Source organism: Typopeltis vanoorti, chromosome 10 (genome assembly GCF_054136105.1).
Source record: "Typopeltis vanoorti isolate ZY-2024b chromosome 10, IOZ_Tvanoo_1.0, whole genome shotgun sequence".
NCBI lineage: Eukaryota > Metazoa > Arthropoda > Arachnida > Uropygi > Thelyphonidae > Typopeltis > Typopeltis vanoorti.
In genome coordinates this window covers 135,651,620-135,672,865 of record NC_143558.1, presented here as the reverse complement: position 1 = coordinate 135,672,865, position 21,246 = coordinate 135,651,620, and the positions used below count along the sequence as shown (strand labels likewise).

Genomic DNA, 21,246 nt, shown 5'->3' with positions numbered 1-21,246 from the left:
TATACTTAGCATTAGACGATTCGATAAAAAGCATACAGAAATAAATTATATGATATTTATCATCAATCACCAAAAAATCAACGAGAATTAAATACGATTGCAAAAGACCTTGGTATCGAAATTTTAAAGATCGGCCGTGAGTTTGGACCACGATGGGCAGCTTGCAGTTTACGAACGGCTCTTGCTTTGTGGAGAAATTACCCAGCTTTATGCAAGCATTCATTTTGCATCGAACGATAAATGTAAAGGCTTTTTAGACCGACTTCTCAATTTGGAATTTTTAAAAGATCTAGCATTAATGATTGATATCCTACAGGAATTATCATATCTGACAGAAGCTCTACAAAGTCGCAATATAAGTATTATAAAGGGCTAAGTTAGGCCTTTTTTGTTTTTGTTTTTTTGCTCGACAATGCGAGCCCTTTGTTAAAATTTCCATAGCTCACCATTGGGTATACACATTAGGATTCAGCGCGTTACATTGTATATAAAATTGTTTGATACATTCAAGGAACTCTGTATTAATGAATAAAACTGATTCGTCTAATTTGATGCATCGTAAATTGAATTATTTATCTGATCAGATTGATCGTTCAACACAGTAAACCACATATACATTCCATGGAGCAACGTTTGTTGTACATTCAAACTGTGAAGCATTTTAAATCATTGCACAGTATTGTTTATATAAAAAAGGCATAAATTATGCAGAATGAACAACGAAATATGCATTGTTGAATAAATCCAATCATCTGTATAATATGTCGTTAAAGTTTATTGTAAATGGAGATTTTAGTCTAATAATAATTCGGGAGAAATGACTTGATCTAGACCATAGCTAAGGAAAGATGCTTCTTGAATTGTGGTGGTGGGGGGGGGGGGTATTAACTATATTTTTAAACATAAGACCAGGCTCAGCAAGCGATGTCTTGTCTACACAAAACAATCACCAAGACCATAGCTAACTATGCAGAATGAGAAGGTTTGCACCTCCAATCACAAAACTAAATTAGCTATGTGAAGTTGTGCGTTAGGTTTAAAATTACTCGTCTGTAAAAATCCACTGGGAATCCCGATGCCTAACTGTCATCTATAATTATATATGTTTTAGAAAGTATTTACAAAAAAGACAGATATTGGACAAAATCTTTCGTATTTGTTCAGTTCTTAAGGTAGAATTCATGGATCTTTACTAAACTTGAATAACAGTTTGTTTGACGTTTTCAGACCTTGTTACAACTATATACGATTGAGACACATAAATTTAAGCGATGAGTAGAATAAAGTGTTCAAACAGGAAAACTCAACATCACAGCGTAGCTAATTTGAGACGCCCCAAAAAAGTTACAGCTGTTGGAAGAGGAAATTGGAACACTTTTTGCTCCTACAAGTTCGTAAGCTACAAACCCTTATTGAATGAATGATACCCCACTGGAATCCTTTAATTTCTATGAGAATGGAAAGACAACGTCGCAATGTTGGTTGACCGCCAATTCTGCAAACATACGTCTAGAAAATTTCTTCATACGGAGAACCAAAGAGAGAAAGACAATCCGTGTCTCTCATCTTGTTACATTTCTTACATTGAGTATGAAACCGAATTGAATATCGTTATGATTGCGGCCACATCATTAGTTATATTGAACTATTACCTCTATTCAACAACATTCCAAGAATTTAGTTATAATTTCCGGTTTTAAACAGTTAAAGGTGTGGAAAGCTCTCATAGTAAGGCCGCCAAAGAGATGAATTATTATTTGATGAATAAGGAGAAAGGAGGAAACTGGAGTGGGAGAAGAATTTAGAAGAAAAAAAAAATGGTAACCTGCATAAAAAGTTAATCAAATGAAGATTTGAATTTAACATTAATTAACGATTTTAGTAGGACATTAGTCTATATATACATATATATATATATATATAATGTATATGACTATATATAAAATACAGAACGCAAATTAATTGTTACAATTTTAATGTTAATCCATACATAAGGGATTTAAAGAATTCAACATTATTAATTGGAATCTAATTGCTTTCTGAAAGAGACATCGCACAAGTAAATAATGATTATAATAAATAAATAAATTGGAATTTTGTTATCTATCATATATTAAATTCTGATGATTAGCGAATAGCTTGTTACTAGAAAGCCGTTTAGCCGATAAAAACCCATCCCTATTATATTCTACTTCTTTTAAATTTCTTCTGTTTCAAAGATCAAGATTGGTTAATGATTGCATTAACCAATCTTGAAATGGAATAAAGTTTTTGATAAGCTTCCTTGCGGTTTAATATATTTTCTCTTGGTGAACTCTTCCACGCTCCTATTTATACCTTTACACTTAGTCGTTTCCTCCAAAAAAAAAAAAGTTGCTACCAAATTAATTGTTTTTTTATCATCTCCCATTAGCAAGTACAAAAACAACGTTTTTGACTTAAGCATATGCATAGGGGGGGATATATTAATTATGAAAAATTAATTTAAAAAATTTGAATCTGGCAATTTAGATTTTTTTTGTTTGTTTGTTGTTATTGTCGTTGTTTTCAGTCCATCTAAACCAGACAAGTAATTCAAGAATCTATTAACTCGGAGCCTTTGAAATAAAATCAAATAATCTATAAGTAAAGGATAAACAATGAGAATGATTTTTTTTTTTTTTAATGAACTTTAGCTATGATTTCTAAGTAGAAAAACGTACACCATTTAGTGGGAATTTGATAATAATTGGGAAAAATGCAAGTGGAAAAAAAAATGATTGCAGCATCATAATTAGGTATGAATCATAACAGGAAGTTTATTAATAATGCAAACGACAACTAGGAATTTCCTTCTGCATTTTTCTCATATCAACACTGCGACGGAAATGCGATATTTATTTCTTATACATTTTATAAGGTGTGAATACTGTCTAGGGCGCACATGGTTAACTTTTTTTTCCTATTATGGTAATATTTTTTGTGTTCTCTGTCTTTTCTTGCCACCGTGTCCGTACCAGAAGGGTTAAAACAGATTGCCGTTTGTAGTTATCAGCCGAAGCGATAGGAGTAGTCTTGTCAAGAGGAATTAACACGTCCACTTAATCCAGATTAGAAGCTGTGTATCAGAACTTCTCAAATTATCCCATCAAGTGTTGCAGATTGAAATATCTCTGCGTTCCTGGTGACTCAGGCTGTATACCCTCTCTATCCACTCCCCCTCTCTTCAACACAGGCTGACATTTTAATAACCAGCCAACACCGAGCCTCCGCCGGTAGAGCCTGCGTCTTTGGTCGTATCTGATTGGCTAAAGACACGTGGCCCACAGGGGTTGGGTTGTTACGGGCATCGAGTGCTTAGCGAGCCTACAGAGATATGGCAGAGCGGACCTGGAGAAACGCAATCAATCCATGGATCTCCCAAGGTTGCATATAAAAACCAGTCAGTGATTTCTTCAATGGAATCTCCTATAACCAAGCGACCACAGCTGACCTCGTAGGTCGCCGTCCGCGAAGACACATCAGACCTCAGAAGGTTTTCAAGTAACAACATCCCCGATGAACTGATCACACTTAGCACCAATTAATGTTAGAAAAGAGCTTATAAGAACTCACGATGGACAATTAGCGGATCCTTTCCCCTGTTTTTCTCTCCGGAAAGTCCCTTATGTGTTTGCTTGAAAATCGCACTCAGCTCTGCTGAAGTTTAAGTTTTTGCAGTTTCGTAAGTGCAGCAGGGGAGAGCGATGGCTCTGGATACGGAGAGACAACACTCCGTCCACAGCCCTGAGCATTCCCTTTCTGGCAGCGGACGACCGACCCCGGAGCGATCCCAGCACCCTCCCGCACCTAGCAGCGAAACCCACCAGCCGGCTAACTGTCCCGCTCCGCCGCCGTCAGGGCAGACTCTCAAGTTCTCCATCGAGAAAATCCTCTCCCCCGACTTCGGGCGCGTGTCGCGAGACGTACGAGACAATCACAGCGTTCACCGAGAGGGTCCTGTAGATAAAAACCAGATTAAGGACAATTCTGATAACTCTGCTCAGAGAAATGAAAACAATTCGCCAGAACCGGCAGAAGAATCGTCAGGGAAAAGATCGCAGCTCTTATGGCCAGCGTGGGTGTACTGCACGAGATATTCCGATAGGCCATCGTCAGGTATGTGAATTTTTTTCTTCTTCTTCTCCGATCTGGTTTGACCGATATTTTACTTATTAATTCCACTCCACTGAAATATCAGAAACACACACACACGGATCCACGTGTTTGGCGAACGAGAATTAATATGAAAACTGATACCTAATTTTACGTTTAGGTTTTATAGTATTGGTTTATTTTCACATTGTTTGACGTGTTTTGATTCGCAGAAAGAGTTTAAAAATAAACTTTTGCAAATAAACTTAAACAATCGACATACGTCATATATGCCTGATGTCTTATGACAGTTTAATTGGGTTTCACATAATCAAAAATGGAATCGGCAACGTCGCATATTTATTTTTCAAAAATACCTATAAAAAGTGAGAACTCATTAAACGTTTAATAACCAGGACTCATGAATGAGACTTTCAAACAAGAAAACACCCCAAGCACGATCTATTTGTTATTAGCTGTTTTAAACTCATCTTCAGCAGAATGCTGATTTCTTCATTAACTTTCCTTAGAAAGCTGGTGAATGCCGAAAAAGCCGATAAGTGTGAACTATTCGTTCACAGTATTCAATTTTATACATTTTAAAAATTTGGATTCTCTTTTATTTAATACGAGTACAAGGAATGCATTCTTCGTAGATCTCGAATGCTTATCATCACACAAACAGAGTGTAACGAGCGCTTAGTTAAAAAAGAAAAGTCCATCTTTCAAATTAACTCTGCCGAATGATATTATAAGGCATTTTCATAATTCTGCAGGCATAGAAATTCTGAAATCCTTTGAACAAAATACATATTCAAGAGAAAACTATTTTCACTGCTTCAGTTTTTCCTTTTTTTTTTTGTGTGTGTGTGTGTGTGTTAATCAGGCAACCTGACTTAACGAGACTAGGGATGAGTGTAATTTGGTGTAACACAATGACGCAGTTAGCGGATATGAAAACAGAAATGCGAAGGAATTAGCATTTTCTCATAAAAACGCTTAACACAGCTCGCTAAGCCTAATTCAGTAAACCCTGTCAGATGTCTTGTAAACTAATATTCGTCAATGAATTTCTTTCAGGAATTAACATGTTTTATTGATAGCATTTTAAACATCAGTATTAAATGGATTATTATTTTATTTATTTTACTAACTGCCACCGACCATGATTAGCCTGTCTTATGATTAATATTTAATTTATGATCTTATGATTAATTTAAACCATATACTTCTGTAGCCAGACGACATTCATTACACAATTTCCAGTCACGTACTTTATTTGTCGGCGTTGTATTTACAAGTTCTTTTATTTCAGTATACGGTGGTACATTCTGATACTCTATACAAAGCGATACATTATTGTGCTCAAGAGAACTCAGTCATTGGTTTAGAATAAATATTGTGCTGGTTTTAAATTAAAACTAGCGATTCTTCGCATGCATCCTAATATCATAAAAGATATTCATTAGGTTAATAATTTGTAGCAAATAAATTTTACTTTCGGTTTTATCTTAAATTAATGTCGTTCCCAAGGGAAAAGAGAGCCCATATAGAGCGATTAAATTCGAAATACATAATAAATCTTTTTTCTTTTTTTTTTTTATTCACCAAATACACCTTTTAGGTGCTCAGTCATTCAATATTTTCACTGCTCTAAATAAGAAATAAATTATGCATATGAAAACCATTCGCCTTTAAACAAAACGGGAAGGATTCAATTAAGAAAAGGAACTAATATCATTGGAAGTAGTATTGTATGCAGGAAGCAATTTACTTTTATTTGCCGCCCTTGCTAGCTGCCAGATACATTTTCTTTTATCCGGATTAGCTACTTTCCTTACGTCAAACACAGCAAACGATTTTGAGAAATTTTAAATGGGAAGACCACTAACCTCGTAATAAAAAAAAAAAAAAAGAGAACAACTGTCTACATTTCAATCATTACCTCAACAGCTGCTACAACACATTCGGATAATCTATCTTCCTCTGTAGGATGCGAGTGATTAGGATCCAAGCGGTACCAACTTATCTCGAGGAAAGTTATTCCATTCTTCAATAGCTCACCAATAAAAACCAACAGCAACGTCGAATAGCTTTTTTTTTATTTGTACCCTATCAAGCGCGATCTCCGCATCCTTCTTACCTCTAGATCTAATAAAGTTAAATGCTATCAGTGAACATCACCAAGATTCAAATGTGTGACGATGTATCGCTCCATTCCTTCGGTGTTAACCAAATCATTACTCCCTGATTACATCCCCCGGCGAGGTCCTTGTCGCCTGTGCTTCTAGTGGCAGCGGCGTGGGAGCAGCATATAGCAAAACGCTGGCCAATTCGCGGCTGCCGCTAACACTAATCGAATGGTTCGTTCTCTCGTAACCGCCACGGAGGTTATTTCTACGGAACGCTCCCTGCTTGTCGTTCGCCCACGAGACAACGGGTAAAGCGTTAAACATCTTTAAGAGAAGGTACAAAACCGAAAAATGAATTAAACAAGCTGCTTGGGTTTCAGGTGGACATTAACAGCAGCGAATAAAATGTAGAAACATTAGTTATAGTGAAAGGTCTTGCGAACTTTGTAAAGATTTAGAGGAATGGAGATGAGGGAAAGCACAATTGCCACAATATGCATAATTTATTCTTTAACGCAGAAACAGATTAAGAAGGCTAGAAGGGGAAAAAGCTTTAAAAAATGAACAAAAAAAAAACGGTGTTTAGCGAAAGGGAATCCCACTCGCTATAGAACCGTGCATAAAGCTTTTAATCTACAAACATAATTAGCGTAAGTAACTGTGTAATGCGAAAATGATATTTTGTACGGGTTTAACGTTCCGAGTAAATGCACTTAATTTGAATAACAAGCAAAAACTGTTTTTTAAAGAATGTCAAGTAAGTTACGCTTCGTGGTATTATTGCTATCGTAATATGACATTCTGTAAACGCACAAGAAATATTATATAATCTAATTGCGGAGACACCTTCCTGGATTTATGTATGAAATAATATCATTCGCGGTTACTGTTAATCCAACAAATGGAATTCATTCGATGCATTATTATCCAAATAAAATTCATTTGATTCATTGTTATCTAAACAAGAGACAGGATTCATTGTTATCTAAACAATAGACAGAATTCAATCGATTCATTGTTATCTAAACAATAGACAGAATTCATTCGACTCACTGTTATCCAAATAATGCATAAAATTTACTCGATCCACTGTTGTTCATCCAACAAATAAGACTGAATGATGACTGAACAAATGAATGAAAAGCTATATGCTTATGAAACTAGATTAGACCAAGGAAAAGCAAAGGGGATAATGATGTTACGACATAAATAAAAATTCATTTTTACGCTATGAGATAGAATGTATGTTTTCCCTTTACGTGTTTACTAAATAGCAGACTATATACAGAATAATAAGATTACATTTTCAGTCCTGCTCATTCAAACAAGCATGTGTAGATGAATGTTTAGAACATGCGGATCACGTCCACTACGTTTCTATGTCCATTTCGGTGGTCTCTCTGTGAACAAGAGTTGTCAGAGCTCACGCTAACAACATGCACAATAAATTTAAACCTTATTAAGGGCTTATAAAAAATAACACATCATTTAATACGGGAGGCAATTACGTTGCTTATTATGGTAAAAAGCTTAAAGAGATGAAAAAAAAAAAAGCGGTTTCCGATCCCTCAAGAAAGCTATAAAAATGAACGTAATAGAAAAAGTAATACCATGGAAAGAAACCTAAATATTCTTTCAATTAGAATTTATATAAAAGGGAGGAGGGGGAAATGTGTGTTGAAATAAACATTGTATCTGTAGAATCATAAGGTAAGGAAATTCCTCGGAGTGTAATGTAGCGTAGAACAGCCCGGAGCGTCGTTACAACTCCAGTTGCAGATAATATTTCAACAACTGGTCCTTATCTTGTTAACCCTAATTGGAAGGCTCTCCACGTTGTTTATGTGGAGTTTTAATATCTAAATTAGTTCTTATTTTCATGACAAACTGCTTTTAAATATGCCTAATGATAGACACGTGGGGTTGGTACTGTTTTGCGCGAACAAATCTTAGTATACATGAAGAGTTATTAGTAACAAGTACAAAATAAGTTGTGTCAGAAATGACATTAATAATTCGGGTTGGCTAATTTACCCATTTGGAATACCAGCAAATAAGCAGCTGTTAGACGATGAATAGTCAGTTTACGGCCTAAGAGATCATGGCCTGAGTGATTTCTATGGAACTGAAGTTCCGCTGTAGTTCTGCAATCCGTTTATCCAAAGCTACAGTATATCTTAATAGTAAAATGAATTTTAATTATGTTTTACTTTTTTCAGCGAAATTAATGAATTTATCGCGCTTATCAAATGTCCAAAAATAAGCTTTGAATCAGATACGAATGATACAACTCGAATATGTATTCATCATTTTCTCTCTGTGCGAAAAATAATTATAAATGCCATCTTAAAAGATCTAAGGGAGGTCTTAGCGCGGTATTTTAAAGAGATATCTCGGGCAAGTCTCTATAGCGACATGCTTTGACGTGAATGAATTATACAGAATGCCTGAATTATTCATAAAATGGAGAGGAAAATAAAAATCTCTTCGTAATTTAGCCAACCTATTGCTGCCACCGACGTATGAATTTTAAATTTGTTGTGGTGTATCGGGGCGCACGTTTTGGAGAATTTTTTTTTTCTTTTCCGTAGGATGAGATCTTATTGATCATTCATCGGCTGCAAAGTGCTTCTTGTCAGAATGATAATCAGTTCGTGTTATTCGTCCACAAGAAACATCTAAATTAGCGTCTAGTTTTTAGCGAATGATTTATTCACATTACCGAACATTTTAAAATAAAGAAAATCTAATTCACTTGGTTGGTTTCAGTTTTAATAGACCATACAAGCGTTAATATTCCTGAGAGGTTTTCCTCTGAAACAGTTCTCAACAATACATGCATAAACAATGAAATCTAATTGTGAATTAGTTGCATTGTTAACAATGGTTACGCAGATATAAAGAACTATCGCTGAACTGTTCATAGCAACTGTTGCTGCCCAATAAAATGCATTTTAGGCCTAACGGCAGTTCGCAACTCCACTCAACAAACAGAGCTAAGCTTAAGTTTACGTTTAAACAGCTTATCTAATAAAGAACTGCTCATAAAATAAAACTTTATCAAATAAACTGTAAACAAGTGCCTGAAAATATATTAAAAATTGTATCAACATTTCATGTCACACAACAAAGCTTTAATGAGTGAATAATTCCATCTAATATCACAAGATATTTCAGAAGTATCATACTTTTCGGAGCATTAAGTACTTTAAATTATCAATGAGATTATAAAGATCACTTTATTTATACGTTACGCTGTGTAACAGGGAGAAATTACTAGTTTCTTTTCCAAACAAGACAGAACTAAAACTTGGTATTAGGCCTAACTAATTTATTCATATACAAGAAAGAAATTTTACTTTACTCTAAAAGAAGTTAGCTCTCAGTAGTTCCCCGACCAATTTTCTATCTTTAACTTTGTAGAAATTCTTGTTTCATTTCTAGCTGCGACTGATTATTACCAAAGTATTTCTGTTTCTGTATTAAAAATAACAAAAATGGCAAAAGCAAATATATCTCATTGGAGTCACTCCCTCAATAAGCAGTTGAATCACAATATTTTCTCGAATATAAAATACATCAAACTAATTATAAATTCGCATTTTAAAAGGTAGCATCCAGTATCACTTTGGAATACTATTATGAAAACAAAAGAAGTCCAATTTTTAAATGAACAGCAAAGTTAGTCATCTGTTTGTAATTAGTGGTTCATGTTTTGCGACGTAAACAGTAAATTTATCATTTCACAAATAAAATAATTCTTAAATATAAATTGATTCATAAGATCGCTTGGTAACTGGCGAGTTGGATTTCTAGTAGACGTTTAGATAATTTTACCTGTCTTATGTATCGTCTTAATAACTCACAACTGCGCTAATATGTTACTAGTTTCACTGCATTTTTCTTGTGATCGAAATCCCAATTTTATGGGTTAGTATTGTGAAAGCATAGCTAAAGAAATCGGGCTTTCTAATACGTAAAATTTAGTTAATTCTGCCTACTATTTAATTTTTATAACCGCTGCTTGTATTTACTTTTTTGTTGTAAGACATTTTACATAAGCAGGTATACGATTTGTAGTGTTTCCTTGATAAAAAATACTTGGAATTTTTTAAATTCAACTCAATCCAAGAAAGGTTGAAAACCTATTATAACATTACTGCGAAGGATTAGGGTTTGGATGAAATGCTTTTCTCGGCTGATCCTGAGAAAATTTCACCATTTGAGGGCCACATTTTACTGTTATTGAAAAAAGTGATCTATATATTAAAAGATCTTTATATACTAACTTCGACTTTGAGCTTACTGACATAATTCAGAGGGCTTTTTTTTTTTCTGTCGACAAGCAAACATATCGCGTGTTTATGTTTTATGCTAAATACAGTATATATATATATATATATATTTTTTTTCCTCTCTCTGAATTTTGCAGATTATTAATCAGACTTGGAACCTTGTTTTTACTGTTTTATTACAGTGCAAAATAAATGGTTGTTATTAGTTTATTCCAAAATAAATCCGGCTAATTATGCGATTGATTACGTAGATAAAGGGCTTGCCACAGTAGCGAGTAATTGTGATTATTTATTTCAAACCTTCTGCAATAGTCGTAATGCAGAAGCTAGAATATAAATATGTGGTGTTTTGCAACTCCAAATAGCAATTGTCCCTCAGGTGATATCGTACAATTTTACCGAAGATTATTTAGGCAGCACTAAGTCAAGTTTGACTGCTGAATATAGACATCTGTGAATAGTTTAATTATCATTTAGAATTCTCGAAAATATACGGAGTGATTCTAACAGCAGTCCTCTAAGACAGCGCTTCCCAAACTGTGGGCCGTGCCCCCCCCCCCCCCCCTTGGGACCGTAAGTTTTGTTGAGGGGGCCGTGAAATAATGAAAACAAATTTAAAATGTTTTAAGACTAAGTAGATTTTTTTTAATCTTAAAATAAACGTATTTAATTTTTATTATTTCTTTTTTGTTCTTTTTTATATTTTAATGAAAGAAAAATTACACATTGGTGTGATTTTTCTTTCATTCGTTCACAAATTTTGCTTCTTGCTTATTTCGGCGCTTAATGAATATTAGTAAATATATGCTTATTCATATAAGTTTCATTTCAAAGGTATTGATAAGAAGCACCACAAGAAAGCTTACAAACGCAAAATCTTGAATATAAATACAATAATAATATGTCTATATTACGATTTTTTTTCGATGGGGCCGTGAAATATTTCAATTTTTCCAATGGGGAGGGGGTAGTCTTGGCATCCATAAGTTTGGGAAGCACTGCTCTAAGAAAACGGTAATTAGAAATATAAAAGTGGCCATGATTGGCAGTTTATTTCTGATTCAAAGGTGTGTGTGTGGGGGGGGGGGGGGGGTTGAGAGCTTTAATTGTTCTGATCCCAAGACAGTAGTCTTTTGAGAAGTGTGATGCTTCATGCATTTGGAAATGCTATTTGGTAGGTTTTTCAGCATTACCTTTATAGGAATGAGAATAAAATACCCCCAGCACCTACTTATATGCCTTTATCGGCTAATTTAACTTCTGAAGCATTTGTGAAACGTTTAAATCCTCTGCAAGGCTTATTTATGAAAAAAAAGTCTATTTAATGATGCACAGTGACCAATAAATATGCACTTTCCCCTACGCGATTTGACCTCAATCGTTTGCGCAGTGTGAGGGTGCAATGTAAGGAGAGAAATAACTTATATTATGTAAGTAGGTGGCATCTTACTGACCGCTTTTTTTTTTCTTAAAGAATAAGAATTACTAACACCAAGTCAGCTCCAGTGAGTCATTTAAGCATTTGTTTCTGTTACTGATGCAATTTATTTAACATTTACATATAAATGCGGATATCTTCCACTTAGAACTTCGTGGGGAGAATATTGCAATTGCTAAATGCATAAATCTGGGTTTGTTTTCATATTCATTTCGTGGTGTGGGCGAAGGAGAAAAGACACATCAGATTTACAATAGAAAAGGACAGAAATCACGTTCTCATGCGTTGCATGACTTATTTCAAAATGTTACATTAGCATTATCATATAAGGTATGGCGGAATCGAAACTTATCGATTCCGCCATACCTTATAAAATTTCAAAACAAATCTTATAAATTATAAACTTTATAAAGATAAATAACAACGCATCAGGCGATGAAGATTGTCTATAGGGTTCCCTCTGATGACCCTTAAGGAACTAAACAGACTTCTAATAAAGGCTCTTAGAAAGAGCTCTACCTTATATGGGATTCTAACACCCTCAGTCTTTGTAATAAAAAGGTTTTTACCAAATAAGTTACAGATTTTAACAAATAAGTTATCAAGTAAGTTGCATTCGTACTTCTATTTTCATTATAATTGCGAAAATTCTGGTGAATGTTTCAGAATATGTCAAAGCAAGTAAGACTAATAGGCAAGTTATTTTTTTTATGCACCCGCTGTACATCTACTGTACTTAAATATGCTATACTCGTAGGTGGTCAGCACCTTAGATATTCAAGGGGCTTAGAAAACGCTTCTGGCCTCTAAGTAAGCAGGATGGTGTTTCACATAGGGCGATAAAAATCAACTACTGAGTGTATATTACAATCATTTGTTTGTATGAGAGGAAAGCCCAAAGGTTGGATAATTCAACCAGTTCTTTTCAATCTTCGGATGCAAGATCAGACGCGATCCATACTTAGGTTTTTTCACACAAATGGCATCGCATTTCTGCACAAGGTCACATAATCTGGTTCCCTACTAAAGAGACCAGACAAAGATATATATCGAGCCGCTTGAGTCCTCCAAGAACTTCTTCGTTAACCTGTAAACGTTAACTGAAGAAAGGCTGAAATGAATCTCATATCAAAAAGGTGTGAGGCTTATAAAACATTCAAGTTAAAAAATGTATTTGATTTATCATTTAAATTAACAAATTTTCACATTAAAAACCCCTTCTATACTAATATTGACGAATAGAGATGAATATGTGCTTATATGTGATTCCTTCATATGGCTGGGCTTTCATTTCATTCTGCGTCACACAGTTCTTGCTTCTCCCCCCCCCCCCCCATGATTAATTGTTATAGCAAGTTTCAGGTACTCGTCTGATGGACTTTCCTATTAATTAAATATCTAGGTCAGGGGGCTTTTAACCGGCTGACGTCGGACTATGTGCGGTTGCATATCAGATCTTTAACGCGAGAAAAATCCCGCTTATTAATTAGATTTATTTCATCCTCATTTCAACGAGGTATTAGCTCCAAAGTGTTTAATATTAAAACCCATTTTAAAATCTTCATGCTGATTTGGTACAAAGCCGTGTGCAGTATTTTTGCATTTCAATCTAAAATAGAACGAATTTCCGTTAAGTATTACAAAGATTTGTTTATTTTAGTTAAATAGTACCTAAGTTGTTTTCGAGGGCGAGCTCTTCTTTTTCATTGTGAGATTTTTTACTAATTTCCTTTTGTAATAGGATGACACTTTGTATGACTTTTGTAATAGTACGAACAGAAAAGTTTGGACACATTTTTGTTTCAAAATATGTATTGTTAATGTTATATGGACTACGTCCATGCTAGATTGGTGAACATTATAACTCATTGGTTTTATGAGCGGACCAAGGGCTAGATGAGCCAAAAATTCTTCTTTAAACTAAACATGGACCTCGGTTATGGAAGATAAATAACAGCGCATCAGGCGATGAAGATTGTCCACAGGATTCCCCTCTGATGACCCTTAATTTACAAAGCTGGATCGGGTTTTTCAAACGTCTACGTCATACTGGGATTCAAACTCAGAGCAACTCAGTGGCCATTTGAACATCATAATCGACTATCGGATCCGATAAATAAATAAAATTTAACATTTTTTTTTTTAAAATTAACTTTTCATTAAGTTATATTATTGACCTAAAGTGATGCCTAATTTTGCATATTAGCTTGCTAATTTTGGTGAACGAATGACTCCGAAATATCGTCTTATTTTTTACCGATTCATAAGTTTATGGCGGACTGCAACTGTTAATATCAAAAGAATAGCGATATTAACAGAAAAAGCTCTGAAATGTGAAAATTAACGAAATATCAGTGAATCTCATTAGGCATCCTGCCAATCAAGGATGAACACAACGCTTCGATGCCTCTCCTATACAATATATAATTATTTGATTTCTAATTGAATATTTAGATTGTTGTAAAAGTAATTAGAATAAGATGATCGGCTTGGTTCGTTTAGATGAATTCACGCTAACAGCGAAGTTATAAGCCAATTTTCTATTAGTAAAATAAAGTTTTTTTCAAAAGGTATTCATAATGTTCGGGTTCATTCAAACGTATATCCCTTTTGATGATCAGGATTTGAAAATTCTGTTCAGCAGCGACTGCCGTATATTGCTAAGTTTATAGCTGTCTCTTTTGCCAAAATGTCTTGGCAATGTTTTTGTTCTCGATGAACAATGTTCAGCAGTTCACACTATTTGGATGTCATTATATTCCACATATTTTGGAGAAAGAATATTATGATGGTATTTATTGCCCCAATACCAGTCACTACATAGATGAATACCAATTGGTATTTATTAGCAGATGTGATTTGTCCAGGTGCCTTTCTTTTTTGTTTTTCAGAGAATCTCACGAGCGACAGTGAGCTCTACTATGGCGACAGTGTCAAGGATAATAATAAATCGCATATGAAATTTTTTGGATTGATAAAACAAGGACAATTTCTTAGCCGATAGACGCAATGTTTCAAGCAATAATGTAGGACAGCATTTCCCAAGAGTGGTCCGTGCAGTGTACAGGTTCTAAGCAAAAAAAACAAACAAACATTAATAAGGCATGTGATCTGTCTATAGAGAAAATCAAGCTATAAACGATAACACATTTTTAAAAAAAATAATTAAATGGCAGAAATGTATAACTATTTTTCATTCAAGTTTACTAGCATGAGCATAAATACACAATTAATATAGCCTGGATCAAACCGTAACAGATACTAGTGAAACTATCAGATAATTTTACTCAAAAACATTCCACAAACTGCATGCAAACATGTATACATGCGTGATAGGCCGCAAAAAAATTACAACAAAGAAAAACAAATGTTCTCTGCAGCTTTATAAAATTTGGAAACTGCTGACGGTTATGGCGCCTATTAAGGATGTATTCTATAGGCGGCATATCAACAGAGGATTATACGAAAGACTAATTTCAGCCTCTTACAGAGGATTGATATCAAGTTAATATTAGCCAAATTTAAACTTAACACTGCTTTGTGTGATAGTGAGATCTATCTGAAGACTGACAATAATCTACAAAGACGTTCAAGTCTTTCAAATTTATAATTGAAATAATTTATGAAGAAAAATGGTTCTTGATATAAACTCATTTTGACTTGTATTTCTATTCACCCGTGCTATGGTAAATTAGGCCACCTGCATTTAATCCCGGCCATATTATTGCACATTACCTTTAAAAAGTGCTACTTCTATTGGTATGCAAATCATACCCGCTTTCTAACTCTAGCAGTTGTCCAGCCTACAAAAGTGTCACAGTCTTTTTCAGTTGATATTTTATTTAACAGGCTCGGTACTGTTTTTCTATACGAAGCCGCTTATTTAAGAGCGTTTAAATCCTTTTAATGAACTACATTTAACTAAGATTGTACTGTGTAAAATGTAGCCCAATTATATTTATTACCGAAATCTTAAGATTTATACGCTACTCACTCTCATGAAGATGCATTTAAATCTTTAGCACAGCAATTAAGTAAGACACACAAGGCCATTTTACACTATCAAGAAGGATCAAAAACGTTATCTGAACATGATGAGTGTTAATTTCGACTATTAGCCCTTTGCAATGCATTTAAAATGTACGGTTGCAATGCCAAAGTGTTCACTTAAATAAGAATTACATACTAGTCATCCATCGAATAGGCTTCCGAATAGGTTGCACTAGGTGGTATGTATCTACTAGTATAGAAATGATGCCTGTTCTTTTCAACGACGATTTCGTTGACGTATTCAAGAGGGTTGACAAGATATTCGCCCTTCGGTTAGAAAGATCTTATTTGGAATCCCGCTTAGGGATTCGACCAAAAATCTTTCCAACTACTTACTTTCTCAGTTACCGGCCTGAAACAGTGGGAAGCCTGTTATGCTCGTGCAAAAGAGACAAACTTAACCACTAGAACAAATCCGCTAGACCAAATATCTGCAAGGATCTCTGAATTTCAAAAATACTCACTGAATGAGTATTTTTGAGAAAGGAAAAGTAGGGTAAGAAACCAATTAATCAGAAAGCTAGTTGATCGAGGCCATGAAGAAAACGAAAATCTCATAAGTTGAATTTCAGAAATTTAGATTTTTTTTTTTTTTTTAATTTAATTCAGAAGCGCACAATGCCAGTTCCACCCGAGGCCAGATGGAACTGGATTGTGTTAAATTCTCCTGAATTAAAGATGCAGATTTATATGGTGTGAGTGGATGGATGTGTACTTAATATTTCTCTTATATCTTGAGCTGGCCGAGTGGATGACGTCTTCTACCATTTCAATTTAACTCCACTTGTAAAATAAATTCATCCTAAGATACATCGCAATCAAATATTTGGTCGAAATATTGCACGACAACCCTTTGAGTGTTTGATTTCACAAGAATATTATGAACTAGAAATCGACTGCAGTCTAATCAAACGTTGCAGTCAACTTCCTCTTGATAGCAACCTGTCTCTGGATATGTAAAAGCAGCTGGTTGTAGAAGATTTCATCATTTTTGATGACATAATCGAACAAACAGACGACCATTCAAGGCCTTTACTGATTGAATGCATATTTGCAAATGCATCATGGAATTCTTTACTTTTTTTTTTTTTTAAATTTAGAAATCAAATACTGCCTATGCAGAACAAGAATTTATTTTCTTCAAAAACGCTAAAAACTTCCACGTTTGCCAACCATTTTTTAAATATTTATTATAATTTGCCCGTTGATCCCTTAGCATATACTGATCCCTCTTTCAATTCGATTGACCTCATTGGTAATCCCTAGTTTATAACTTAGTCCACCCACAGTTTTAATACTAAGATATCATACACTATCAGTCTTTCATGGAAGATATTCGCATAAAAAGAAAGCGATCCTCTTTAAATATTAAGCCCCAATAGCCTATTATGGTAACTAACGTGAATTCTTATAAACCTAATTTTGGTCATGAAAGGGCAATAGTTAATCATGGTTCCAAAGAGTGTTTTTCACTGCCTGTCCGCTCGTATATTCTTTGACTGGTGCAAAGAATACACGAGCGGACAGGCATTGATATGTGTGTTTGTGGAATGAAAAAGCCACAGTTCTCAGGAAGAAAAACCGTCTCCATATGAGTCCGACAATCATTTATTGCTTTAAAAAACTTCCTCGTGTACTAGATAGGATTAGAAAGACATTTCTAATATCAATTGCACTGATATTTAATATAAATAGCTTTTGTGTTTTTTATTATTATTTTTTATATTTAAAAATAGACAAAAGAGCTGTATGTGCACAGCTGCACACATAGTAGCGAATAAATACAGTTTGTTTTAATCAAATAAATGAAAAGCCATCATATTCAAGCGCTCTTGTCACGAACTTAAATAAGAATGTTTAAGTGATAGCCGATCATGCGCAGGGAATGATCTTAAATAATGCTTATTTTCTAGAAATTTTTTTTTTCTTTTAACGTCTTAATTGCGACACACAATTCTTCTGAACTCGACTTTCAATTTTTGTATTCGGTTAACATTATCTGTATGTCTCTTCCATGATTTTGAAATAGATCGAGTATTCACACACACACACACACACACACACACTTAAAATCGCTAAGAAACCTTGCCCAATGGAAGGCTCGAATTTCATTTAAACACCAGAGAGAGTAAAAAATAAAAATAAAATAAATGTGTTACTCGCGCACACCTATGTTGTCAGGTCCTAGGCGACTGTCCTCACTCGCCTAAATTCGCTACCACCCCAACTAACTATGCGAACAAGATACTTGACATCCATGTTTCTTATGTACTAGTACAAACAGCCTTTTGGCTCTTTATCGTACTAGTACGCTATTAAAATCTCCAATTTTTGATATTTCGGTTTAATACGAAGGGGAAACAGTTAAGTCAGTAAGTTACTATTTTGTTGTTGTTACAGAATTTCACGTTACAAAATAGATTTTCAAAATCTAACAGAGAAAACAGTTTGAATTTGAGGATGCAGAAGAATAAATTTCAGTTAATAATAAAAACTATTATGAAAGGCAGCCCCAATATTTCGCAGCACAATCAGAGAAGTCCTTTTTGCCGAGAAACATCTAAAATCACCTAAAGAGGCGATCAAATGATTTTCTGAACGTTGCAAACAGCCCAAATCGGATTACAAATGCGAGCACTTAGAATCCCAAACTTCAGCACCGCATGTTCCTCCCCCCCCCACCCCCATTACTCTGTCATCACGTCTTCTCCAGCACATTACTCTAGGAAGGGTAGAATTGCCCACACATCTCTTGCTCCCAAGTTTTAAGTATAATTTTCCAAACGAATAATTAAACCGCGAATAAGTAGTTCCCAAATACAAATTTCATCAAGCCCTGGCGTTGAAGATAGAAACCTTGAGGAATCTTGCTAATGGTGTTTAGCACGCAAACGCGTCTCTCGATTTGCTGCTTTCAGACAGAACCGACTAGGCCTTGATGTCGAGTGAAAATAGTTGGAGTTCCTCATTTAGGGAAAACGGGAAAAGATTCATTAATCTCTTAATAAATAAGCTTCGATTTTAGGAGAGCAAACTTTTTAGTTACTTTGTAAAGATGTGGCATAGTTTCTAAGTTGTTACTGTTCGTTTTCGTTCAACCATCGCCATTCCGGAAGACATTTGCTTTCATTTTAACCGATATTATTACTAACTTGTTAGCACGAACAAAATCGGTCATTTTTATTGTTGTTATGAAGCCTGTTTTGCATTTGTAGAGCAGCATTACTGATTTCGAAATATCTTAAAATAGATAAATTTCACAATAATAAGCTACGTTGTATAACAGATCATATCACGTGATTGCACGATTTATATAACTTTCATAATAACGAAAAACATTCTCAACAATGCACTTCAACAAATCCCTCGTCTGACGTTATAAATGAGAAATGTGCGGTCTCGTGTAACTTGCATTTCAATTGTTTCATTTGCAATTATTGCCTTTTGTTGCCAGTTGAGAAAAAATCGCGAATGCTGTTTTATAAAGTAAACAACATGGCGACACAACTTTGCAAATAATATCTGTTTATCATCGCTGTGCACTGAAAGCAAGACATATTGCGTGTTCTACTGGACTGTGTGTGTAATTTAAGGTCGCCACACCGATAAGTTAAAAACCAATGTTGATATTACATGGGAAAACTTATCTAAAAAATCAAATTACATAATATACTTAGAACACGTTTGTCATGTGACTACAACACGTGCGTATTGTTTCACTTTATCAAGGTTTATGTTTCCTGTTTCAAAATTACGAGTGCTGCGAGAGAAAGTCAAGAACTCAGAAAGGCAATAAATAAATAATTCACAGTTGCATTTATTTATTGATGACATCGATTCCTGCTACCATACCAGTAGTGTGTATGCTATTAAATATATCCAAATAACAAGCATTTGAATATCTGGTGGAAGAATTAGCGTAAAAAATAATAAATCGCTGTTTGTTTTCTATAGTTTTACTGGTTTACATAACTGAAACATAAAGGCAGAAAGGGATATGAATGAAAATGATAATTCAGAAATGATGTACGTAAAATATTCATAGTGACATTAAATATTAAATAAAATGACTACGCAAATTATGTGGTGAATCTATAAATGTCTGCATTGAATCTAGACGGATGATCTCGCTCTCTTTACACACACACACACACACACACACACGAATGCACAAAGTAATGTAGAGCTGATTGGTTCTTCATGTCTTAGCAACAACAACGAGCACACTCGACTGTCAAAGAATGTGGATCTCAGTCTGCTTGTTCACTGCATCCGACTATTCTTGTTCTCAGATCATTGCGTCTTCCTTGTGACGTCTAACTCCTTCCGATCATGTAAAATTTGTTCCTTCCCCCTACTCCGATGCATTCTGTCCGGTTTAATCACCCAGAAGTCTTGCTAGCCATTTTTTGGCCGGAGGTTATCTTAAGTCTGCTTTCTTTGTGCCGTGCCTCGTCCACATGAAGTCGGCTGTCATCTGGGGGAACCACCATCACTCTGTCGGCCCCACACGCTGGGCCACGGGGTCATTAATTTGCGAGCTTAGTTTGGCCTTCGGGGGTAAGGGGGAGGGAGGACCTTTCGCTGGCGATACTGCACGCTTATCTGCAGCGATTGCTCCGGTTTGCTTGTGGTCCTACTGCAGACCTAAAACGTCTCCGCCATCGCGATTTTGGCGCCAAGAGCGATGTGACACCGCTGTCATTCGACGTTCCGAACCGGCCGAGACTGTCCTAACGAGACAATTACCGCGCGAAACCGCAAGATACTTTAAGTGCATGATCGGTGCCAGTGTATCGAAGGAAGAAGTTCTGTTGCTACTTCGCCGCTAACAGGCAGCAGCTGCCGATGGTTGGCGGTGGTGGGAAGGATCGTCCAGGTGAACCCATCGTCTGCGGCCTGTAGGGGCCGACTAGGGTTACACTAGACCACACAGATGCTGCTCGCGCGCCATGTTGTTCCCACCTGGGGAGTAGTAGACTGAGATATCACCGTCCTATTCGAGACAATAAAAGCTTGTTTTTCTGAAGAAATTTACCTTTACTGTGGGCATCAATAGGAATTCACAGTTTTGTCACCTTGGGGTGACCCACAGCTCTATAGAGATGGCATTCCAGTCCCTGTAATTGCTAGGCTCGCTCACTCTCACCAGCCCAAAGACAGCGCTCGTTCTCGAAGCGAAGCCAAACAGAAGCTCGCAGAGAATGGCGAGCAGTAG

The 21,246-nt window shown here is 35.4% G+C and overlaps 1 protein-coding gene across 1 annotated transcript in view; it reads left to right on the top strand.

Moving 5' to 3' along the window:
* Positions 1–3,725: 3,725 nt before the first annotated feature.
* Positions 3,726–21,246, top strand: part of LOC150102823 (homeobox protein engrailed-like) — an 86,578-nt gene continuing 69,057 nt past the window's right edge. Inside the window, exon 1 of the mRNA XM_090399477.1 lies at positions 3,726–4,137. Coding sequence (XP_090255603.1) covers positions 3,726–4,137 — 412 coding nt within the window. The remainder of the gene's footprint in view (positions 4,138–21,246) is intronic.